Genomic DNA, 10,614 nt, shown 5'->3' on the forward strand with positions numbered 1-10,614 from the left:
GGGGCGAGCTCGGCCCGCGCGGCGCGCTAAGGGCTTCGCCCTGGCGAGCGCTTCTGACGGGCGATCGCAGGGCTAACGGCAGCGGCTCTTCGGTGGCGCGCGCAGTAAAAAAGTAATAAAGCGCTTTTATGACAAAGTATTTTTGTATTGCTGGGAACTATTTTTTTCCTTACAGTGATTCACTGGATAGCTCGCTGGTACGTCTGAGTATGAGTTCACACATCCCTGCAGAGAACTCGGAACCTTTACACAAGCTGCCAGTTTTCCTTTGCCCTGTTTTTTTCTTTGGCATCTCGAACTGTGGCGCATTCAGGAGAAGCAGTTTTATTCTCCGTTTTCAGCCTATATGTTGGAGAGCGGGAGGGGAAGGGGGTAGGAAGGCAGCAGTGCTTCTAGACCAAATGGTCCCTCGGCGGTGACCTTGTGTTGAATGTCTGTTCGCTTTTTTTAAGAAAAAAATGTTATTGATCGTTACAGAACAAAACGTGCGTTCCGGCAGTGGCCCGCTGCTTTTTTAGGCAAAAATCTGGACCGCTTTTCGTTCCCCCCCCCCGCACCGCATTATTTTAAATTCTTCCTTAACTACTACTCCTTGCAACGACCACTGAATCACTTCTTAAAAATAAAATAAAATAACACGTCGATTTAAGCAGATGATAACACACCAATTAACACACCAATTGCAGACTAATGACCTGTACATCCGTTTATTTGTATGTCACGCATTTTGTGCACGCAGGTACAGAACGATAACATTCCCCCCCCCCCCGGCTTATGCTACGTTTGACCGTCTCGTCCGCGGTCATTACAGCTTCGTTAATTTAAAAGGGCAGCTCCAGTAGTAAATAACTGAGCAAGTCCCACTTGAGCGCGCAGTCCGAGCTGCACCACGTTTCTTTCAAGGGAGTCCGCCGGCGGCAGCAAACAAAGCGACGAGCAAGGTGGTTTTTTTGTTTTTATTCCCCCACACACACACCCTCGGCGCCAGGAAACCCTCGGCCGCGCTCTGCCCGCTGCACGGGGCCAGCCCGTGCCGCCGTGCTGGCCGGGGAGGGGAGCGCGGGCCTGGCACACCGGGCCCCGCTGCTGCTGCGGGGGAAGGAGGGAGGCCCGGCCCGGCCCGGACGCAGCCCCCCCGCGCCGTGGGAACCGTGTGACAAGGGAGGGGGGTCAGGAACTGCTGGGCCCGGGTCAGCAGAGTCGTGTGTCGTCCCCCCCCCCGCCCCCCGTGCCTGCCTCGCTCCCAGCGCCTCCGCGCTCAGATCCCGCGGCCGTAACTCAGCCCCTCGCCTCCGCGCTGCGGGCCCGGCCCGGCCGCCGCGCTCCCCCCGGAGCCTGCCTTGCCAAATGTAATCCTGCCATGAAAACTTTTTTCTCCCCCCCCCCTTTTTTTTTCATCTCTCGAGGCCCTTCAGGGGCGCTCGAAACTACCGGCCACTTGCGGGCTGCAAAATACCTGCAGGGAGCGAGCAGCGCGCCGGCGGCGTGCGGTCGGGGTCGCCCCGTGTCCCAGGGGCCAGGCGGCTCCGCCGCAGCCGAGCACAAGCCGCTGCCGCCTCCAGAGAGGGCCAGGGACCGGGATCGGGTCTGGGCCGCCGCCCGCGCCTGGGCCCGTCCCCGCCGCGGAAAGCCGGCGAGACAAAGCGACGGGGGTTCCCTTGGGGTCGCGGAGCAAAACCGCCAGCGCGATCTAAAAATACACCTCCAGCCCGCCCTGTCAGCATGAAGGGTAAAAGCCGGCGGGGGGACGGGACAGACCCGCTACTTGTGCAGGCGCACGCGGAAATGGATAGGTGGTTGGGAACGACTCCGCGGCCTGCCCTGACCGCGCACAGAGACGGATCGATTGCTGAAAGTGTCTTTTTTTTTTTTCTTTCAAGCGCAACTTTGGGGAACGGAGGAGTCCCCCCGCCTCCCTGCACAAAAGCAGCCGCTTTCCCCGGGCGGACATGAGGGTCACATCCTCTTCCCTTCTCCTGCACGGCCTGGGAGCCAGGCCCGGGGCTGCCCCGGGGCAGCGCGGGGAGACGGGCCCTGGTCCCGCCGTAGCCGCCGGGCGGGGGTCGCGGCTCCCCCCCTCCCCCAGCAGGTTTTTCGGAGGGGAGACTGAAGAGGCGCAGCTCGCTGGGCCGAGCTCCTGCCTCCCCTTGTGACCCCCCTTCACCTCTGATACTTCGCTGGCGGAGCATTGTCTCCAGACACAACAAACCCAGAAAGCAGCACTGGAGCAGGCAAAGCTCCAACGTTTTGACGGGTGGAAGAAAAACATCAACAGATACTTTGCAATTATTTGGTGATGGGGGCTAGGGGAGGCGGGCGGAGGAGAGGTCGGTGCGCAGCAGCAGACGCTAATTGCAACCTTTGCTTTGCTAATGAGCTCTCACCGCTTCAGTCCGCGCCCCCCTCCCCACTCCGTCCTCCCCTTCCTGAGCACTTGGGAGGCGGGGAATGGCGGCGGGAGAAAGCTGCAATTTTCCTGCAATTCGTTATTCGGTTTTAAATCCATCCCAACTTTGAGAGGGGAGTTTAGAAACGCTGGCCGCGAGCACTTTCATAAATCCCCGTTAAGGGAAAACTGCGAACCAGCTTTTCACTAACAAACAGATGAGAGGTGTGTGCGCGCCTGTGCTGCTTTCCCATCGGCCGGGAGCCTGCGCCGGGCGCCCCGTCGAGCCGCTCACACCGGCAGCACCGGTCTGCGAGGGTCCCCCAGTCCGACGGCGAGGGGAGCTGGCAGAGCGAAAAGCCCCTTCGTTAGTCTGCAGCTGCACAGTCAGGGAGAGGAGAAAAATACACACACACACACACACACACACACACACACAAAGAGCTCTAGTAGAAACTTCTATCAAAACCTAAAGGCAGTGCGAATGTATTTATACTGGGCAATCTTGCAAGCACCGACATTGTTTAAACAATTCTCTTCTGCTTTGGACGATATTATCAGTACTTTTACATTATCGTTCTATGAAAAACATTCTTCTTTTTCCTTATTTCAAATATTTATTTAAAAATTTTAAACTTGACCGCTTAAATGTTCTGGCAAGTAAATAAATTCCAGGAACGGTGGGGGGAAAATAGCTATGGCGTTTGTTTTAAACCGAGCGCTTGCGTTCAGAGGGACAAACGGCTGTAGCAATATGACCTGTTTATTCATCGATTCATATAATATATAAATATCCTGAACTCATGAGTGTAATAATTTGCGTTTCTTTTCTACTAGAGGAAATTCAGCTATTTTAAGAGTTAATAGCTCTAAATGTGTTGGTTTTCCTGCATTCTCCCCAGAGGTGATTGGGCTGGAAAGGAGGGGGGATTCTAGTTTGGGGGTTTCATTGTTTTTGTTTTAATCCGCTGAAATCAGCCTAAAGCAGCTGACCTGAATGTGGGGTAATATACTAAGCAACCAAGCCCCTCGACACCTAAAGGTCAGGTGAAAGTCTCCAGCAGGTAAGTCTCGGTCCGGSTGCTTGCCCAGCTCTCTCCCTCCCAAATTGTTCCCTTCTGCCCACCCAAGTCGCTTCAAGCTGTGTTTATTTAGGGGGCAAAAAAATTGCCGACCACCCAACTCCCATTCAGCGGGAGACCTTGCGAGCTCTCACCGGTAGCTGCAACCGCCTCCCGTCCCACCCCACAAAAAAAATTTTTTTTTAGTTGCTAATATGTTGTGGCACACGGGTACCAGGGCGCAAGCTACAGGCCTAGAGAGTGGCAGAGGTGCGGCACAAGAAATGACACGGCGCGGGGGCAGCCGGGCTCCGTGCTCGGGGCGGCGCACGGCTGCGCCGCCTCGGCCCGCTCCCCTGCGGCAGAGCGTAGGGCAGTGGCTCTGGCCTGCCCGTCGAGAGCCAGGCCGATCCCGCTTTCGGCGGCGGGGCTGGTGGCACGACCAGAGAGCCCCCGAAAGGGCTCCCTGCTTGCCCTCAGGGCGCAGCACGCCAGCAGGCTGGCGAAGCAGGCGGCGCCGGGCAGCACGGAAACGAGCAGCAATGGCACGCAACTGAGGGCGCGCACGGCAAGCGGTGCCCGGGGCAGAGCGTGGCCGAGTGCGGCGCGGGCCGCCTTTGCTCCCCGCCGGGCGCCGCGGGAGGCCGGGCCGGGCCGGGCCCGCCTCACCCTTCTGGTGTCGGAGAAGCCCCAAACGACCGCCGCGCCCGCGCTGGGCCGGGGGTTTCCTAGCGGGGCTGCGCTGCAGCCCCCGGCCCCCCGACGGCCCTGCTCTGCTGCGCCTGGCCGCCCCGGCAGAGCTGGGCCGGGCCCCCCCGCTGCCACTGGGGAAGGGGCAGTGCGGAGGGGGACGCGGTGGTCCCGCAAATAACTGCCTCTGCCGGCAGTTCCCAAATGTCTGGGAGCCAGCAGCGATCCCACCAAACTGAACCCGAAATTCAGTCCAGGGAAGCCGTCGATGGCGGGGGAGGGGGGTGTTAATTTCAAGTGAAACTAGCGGGAGTGACACAGGGCGAGCTGTGGAGAGTTGGGGGCTGGTTTTTCCTCCCCTCCAAACAGGCCTTTTAAGGCGCCTTATTGCAAATTGAAGGGGGAGACCTGCCCTCTCCTCCGAGTCACCGGGTTGTTCGCCACCTCTGTGTCCTCCACCAGCCCCAGGCTGGGACAGAGATGACCTGCCCTTTGCCCCAGGTGTGTGTGTGTGAGTTTGAGGGTGGGCGCTGCAGCAGTGCTGCAGGCGGCTGCCAGGCTGCGAGCAGCCCCGGGTCCCGGGTCCCGGGTCCCGCTCCGAGGTGCGAGGCTGCGGCCCGGCCGTGCGGAGACTCCCCCGCGCTGAGAGCCGGGGTTAGGCGGCTGGGCCGGCCCTCCCCCGCCGATGCGGCTATTGTTTCGTTCAATTAGGCTCCGTTTGATAAAAAACAATCGCTCGTTAACCCTCGCCCTCCTCCCTCCTGCTGGTGTGTTGTGAATGGCGACATCGTCTCCCTTGACCCCCGTCTCCTTTTCTTTCTGTCCCCTGAAAAATGATTCCGCGAGCTCTGATTGAATTTTATTCCTTCCTGACCTGGCCCGTTTTTATTGCATGGACACCATCAATCTTGACCTAACGCGACGTTTGTTTATTACTTTGGAAAGAAGCGAATGGCTTTATGAGCCCCAGCGTAATTAAACCAGGAGGGCTACATTCATCGCGGCACCGCACCACCTTTGGGGCGGATTCACAACGCAGACAAGCCGCCTGGGAGGCGAGGGAAAAATTAAAAAGAAAAAAAGAAAAAAAAACCCACACGGGAAAGGCATGTGGGATCCTCCCAGCCCGTGAGCTTGTGTGCGCGACACCGGCAGACCGAAACCCGTGCACATCCCCGGAGAGCACCCAGGAGCTCCCGCTCCCTTACACCACAGTTACGCCTGCTAGATCGACGCGCAGCGGCTCGCGGGCCGTTTTTCGCGCAAAGCTGCGCTAGCCCTCAGCGCCCCGCCGGTGCGCGCACGCCAGCGCGCCTGGACGCGGGACCTGAGCGCCAGCGCAGCGGCCGCGGGCACCCCGGCGGCGCAACAGCTATCCCTGCCCCCCACGAAAAAGATGCGCATCTTTAAATGTCGGAACCACTTAGCCAGCATCCCTGGCCTCAACACAGGGAACGGGGGAAAAAGCGGACTGACCGCGCCGGGGTCTTAAATTAAATTATATATTAAATCAATTAATAACTAATTTTCAGTTAGCAGCTGTTCTTGAAACCAGTGATTCCTGGAGGAGGACGGAGGAGGTATTTCCACGAGCTGCGCCGCAGCGCCCCGATACCCGCGCGCGTGCCGCTAAGCCATGTGCGGGCACCGGCACCGCACGCTTTCGGCTACGTAATAAAGACGACATCATAAAGACATCACGTTGTTACCTCACGCCTGACTTCACATGGGGGCTAAGGCATGCTCGGCCTCCGATGCCGCGCGACCACCTCTGCCTGCCTCGGCGCGCAGGGTGGGACACGTGTGGGGCGAGCAAGCCAAGAGCAAAATCTCCCCCTAGCTCAGCCTCGACAGCACATTTTGAGGGAGGCGAGGGTAGCGGGAAGGATGATGCACCGCTGGAGCGCAACAGGCTGGTCAACGCGCCGCAACCCCAGGTGCTGCCCGTTGCCCAACGTCGTTCAGCCCGACTGTGGAAATGTTCTTCTTGCGCTAACTTCGAAGCACCCTTGCAGCATCTGGGGACTTCCAGAAAGGGCCCCAGATTTCCCCAAACCCAAAAGCTAAATTAGCGCGAACAGCCGCACCCTGTTCTCCCTCTGACCTGGTCTGTGGAGGTAGGGAAGAGTTTTTAATTTGTCATCTCACACTGTCTGCACGCATTTCTCCTCTATTGTTGGTTAAAACCTTTGCAGAACATACGTTATCTGCCACTTGCTTTAAAAAGAAATCCTGAAGCAGAAACTTAAACAGAAGGGAGAATATTCCTCTTCTGCTGAGTGACATTCAGAACTTAGGTCTCTAAGTGATGGATGAGCAAATATACATAGTAAACCACCAGAAACAGCTAAAAGGAATGGTCCCTCAAATAAGTAAAAAAGAAAAGAAGAAAAAAATATAAGTTGTTTTTTTTCTAGGCGAAAAGCAAAGCAACTGTTTGGAAATCCAGCTTGAGTTAAAAATGCAACACAAAGCACCGTGCTAACCTGGCACCTAGCGGGCCGCTCTGCGGACACRGACGGGACCAAGCAGCGTGGGTCCCACTCGCTGTATGCGCTGCAGCCAAAGGCGCAGGGCCCTTACGGAGGCACCTTTCAGCGGCTGCCTGGGGTCACGTCCCGTGCAGGGTCGTGCCGTGTCTCTTTTGGTGTTCACAGCAGGCCCATTTCTGCTGGGAGACAATCACGGGTCAGAAGGTACACTTCGGTTTTCCTCCGCGCAAGAGGAGGGGAAATGAGAGCCTGGTGCTGGAGGAGTCGGAGGCAGGGCCGGCCCTGGCTCCGTGACGGGCCGCACATCCTAGGGGCCAAACGCCGGCGTGGAGGTGAGGGGCGACCCTGACACCCCGCCACCCCGCAGCTTTGCCAGGGCTGAGGAAGATTTTTTAGGCGGCCGCCGGGCCTCTTCACCTTTCGCAGCAGCAACCTGTCAGGCCGCAGGCCGGGGACCTGCATTCCCCACGGGGCTGCAGCCTTGCGCTAAAGCCCAGGTTAAAAGCCCTCGTCGGAGCGGCCGGACCACCTCTGCGCTGCACTGCGCTGCGCTGCGCCACGCAGGGAGTGCAGGGGAAAGGGCCTGCGTGCRGGGCGGGTGGCCTTTGCCAATTTCTGATGATTCACTGTCTACCGATGGGACTCTAAGCACCGCTAATGTTATTTTCGTTGTTAACAATTTCTGCGTGAAAGGGGAAAGAATTACAAAAAGCAGGCAAGCAAGCGTGTGTGGTTAGCCAGTCCATCCATAGCCGCGTTGCACTAAAAAAAACGCAACATAACCTTAGCTGTAATCACGCACGTCACTTTAGTTAAGGGATACCCCCTCCAGGAGCACAGGATCCCGTCACCAAATACCTGGCAGCCGAAGGGGACGTGTCTGGTTGCCTCCTACCCCCAGGCCTGACCCACATCCGACCGTCCTCGGGGCCCGGCCGTGCCCCCCGGCGGGGCAGGCCGAGCGGGCCGTCGCCCGTCTGCTTTTAGCAGCGAGGGCCGCGCAAGTTGCGCGGCCGCCCCGCGGCGGCGGGGGGCGGCGGGCCGCCCCGAGGCGACCGGGCCATTAGCGGTAATTATACGCGGCACCCCGTCCGCACCCCCGGCCGAGCAGCACCGCCGACAACGCACCGGGTGACTAAACAACGCTAGCTAGCAACCGGGTTTCCGTGCTATTTATTCTCTCCACAAACACCCTACCGCTGGAGGCCGCCGAGAAAACCGAAAACACAGGGAAACCGGCGTTTGAGCAAGACAAAAATAACAGGCAAATAGCGAGTGCAATCGCCTACCTTCTCCGTTCGCTATATATATATATATTTTAATACCGGGGGTGGGGAGGAATGGAGTTACACGGACACCGCGGCGATAAAGCTCTCGGGGGCGGGGAGGGGAACACGCCGCCGCCGCCGCCGCCGCCGCCGCCGGGGCTCTGCTTTTCTCTCCGCAAGAGCAAAAGAGGGAGGGGGGAAGCGCCGGCGCCCCCGAGAGCACGGGCCATACGGGCGCCAAGCGGTTACAAAAATACGTGAGCAGGGGGCCTCAGCCGTTCAGCTGCTCCCATTTCGAGACTGGGAAAGTGACAGTGGGGAGTACAAGGTAAGCCCGCCCGGAAATAGGTAACATTTTATTTCGCTTACTGGTGACAGACGGGAAACTGCGATTAAAATTTACCCCCAGAGCGAGAACATTCAGCTTTGCTTTTCCTTCGCCTCAGCTTAAAAATTACCGGACAACGGACCGTTTGAGGTTTTTCTGACCCAACTTAACAAATCGATAATTATAAGTAAGGCTGGTAATCTCTTTAGAGGCACTAGCGTGAAAAAGACTATATTTGAATAAACATATTTAAAAACAACTTTATAAAATAACAATCCTGCAGTTCATTCGATCTGCGTAAGATGTTTTCTGCATATTAGATTATTGCTTTGGAGAGGAAGAGCAGCTCAAAAGCAACGTAATAAGGTTTAACTGAAAATACCTTTGTATTTATTTACAGTGTAACCCTTAACAATGCAACAGCAATTACTGCTAAGTGTTGCCTTTAGATAAGAGATACTGATAGGAAACTGTATTATCTTGACAGCAAACTTTAGGCCTTAAATATCAGTAATCAAATAAACTTCTTCCCAAGTCTGACTGACAAGGCAGATTCTTTTAAGTTAATGAATTTATTGCATTTTGGTGGTTATTTACAAAGGGGGAAGGTGATCCGCATTGCCCGTAGGTTCTAATTGCAAATTGACCAGAAGGTGAGATCCTTGATCTGACAAGACGTCAGTCTGTGCAGTACTCATCTACTCTGGTAATATTTTTTTCTGATTTAAGAGAGAGAAATAAAAAAAAAACGGGGGTGGGGGGGGTGGGAGAGAGATTTTTAAAAAAAAGCTAGACAAGGAAAATTCTCCCACACAAATCCTTTCTGAAATAATTTCAGTCAGATCAGTTAGGGCACTTCCAACAGACCAATAATGTCCATAAAGGACAGGAATAAGACAGAGATAGAAAGGTGTAAGGGTAGGCTGTACAAGCACCCTTTAATGAAACTCCTTCATTTGGGGGAAAATAAAACTGTACTTTAAAAATGTATTACATGATCGGCTTCAGGGGTTTGTGCGCACATTGCTATCAATTCTACAAAGCAGTGATTTATATGCTCACATTATATTTAAGGATATGTGTATTACAGAACATCGCCCATCGAATATACACTGTGTAGTTTAGAAACCTATGCAGTGCGTATATGAAGCTATAAATAAATACGTAATCCTTCTTTAAATATAGATTCATACGTAATTATGTAAATCCTATATATAAATACATATGCAAGACACTCACAGAGATCGATAGCTCGATATTTATACAGTTACACAAGGGCAGGAATCTACTGCACGTACTTCCACCTCGTAGATATCATTTAATATATCTTTACACAGGCATATTATTCAAAAAGCCGTAATGTTGTCATACTACTGTGTACGGTCAAATGTTTCCAGGTCTTGCCCATTAATTGCTAAGAAAACGTGTTTGTTTATTTGCCAGCTCAGAGCTGCCATGGGAAAGTATTTTTTTTTCCTAGCGGATAAGACGAGCTGACTAAGTGGAACATATCGCAGAAGGGACTGAAAAGGGCTTTTTCGACCTGGCAGTTCCTAAACGGTCTTTGGAATTTGTGCGGAGGGAGACGGGCTGTTCCATCGAGAAAGTTAGTCATGAAACCACTTTTCTCTCTCTCTCCCTCTCTCTCTCTTTAAATGAAAGTATTAAAATATACAGACGTGTGAAGGATCATTCCAACTGAATGGTAATTTATTAATAAACAAACAATGCAATACCTTCAGAATATTTTCAGCAACAACAACAAAAAAGAAAAATATTGATAGAATAAGATTAATACAGTTTCCCTTTTTATATAAAGTGAAAAAAATCAGCGTTTCTGTCAATTTTAACGTCACTTTTCAGGGAAGGGGGAAACACTTTCTGGCGTTTGGTCCGCAACATCCAACTACAAATTAAAAATAAATTACTATGTTGCAATTTACACTTTAAAACAAGTCCTTGTAAAAGAGGGAGGGGGAAAAAAAGAGCTGGTACTCTACGCTGGATTTTTGCCCCCTTCTAAACACAGGGCATAACAATACCTTAAGGGGTGGGGAGGGGAGAGAGGAAAAAAAAAGGGAGGATTTCTCAAAAGCAATAAAAAAAAACTTACGTGTTATTGGAGTAACACTGTCCTTTAACAAACCAAGACATGCTTTGGGGCTGTCTCTGCACAAAAGCTTTTAGCGTGCGCTCGCCCTGTCGGCGGACGAGGAGGCGGTGCGGTGCCGGTGCGGTGCCGGTGCCGGCGGCGCCGGGCCGCGCCGGGGCTCAGAACTTGCCGCAGTCGTAGACGAAGGCGCCGGCGGCGCGGTAGAGCGGCTGCCCGCCGGGGAAGGACATCTGACAGCTGCCGCCGCCGCCGCCGCCGCCGCCGCCCGCGCCGCCG

The 10,614-nt window shown here is 54.6% G+C and overlaps 1 protein-coding gene across 1 annotated transcript in view; it reads right to left on the reverse strand.

The window, feature by feature from the left end:
* Positions 1–245: 245 nt before the first annotated feature.
* FOXC1 (forkhead box C1) overlaps positions 246–10,614 on the reverse strand; it is an 11,934-nt gene continuing 1,565 nt past the window's right edge. The window contains exon 2 of the mRNA XM_026069696.1: positions 246–342. Within this exon, the coding sequence (XP_025925481.1) occupies positions 246–342 (97 nt within the window). The remainder of the gene's footprint in view (positions 343–10,614) is intronic.

This window comes from Apteryx rowi, unplaced genomic scaffold, assembly GCF_003343035.1.
Source record: "Apteryx rowi isolate R43461 unplaced genomic scaffold, aptRow1 scaffold_3, whole genome shotgun sequence".
NCBI classification, from domain to species: Eukaryota; Metazoa; Chordata; class Aves; order Apterygiformes; family Apterygidae; genus Apteryx; species Apteryx rowi.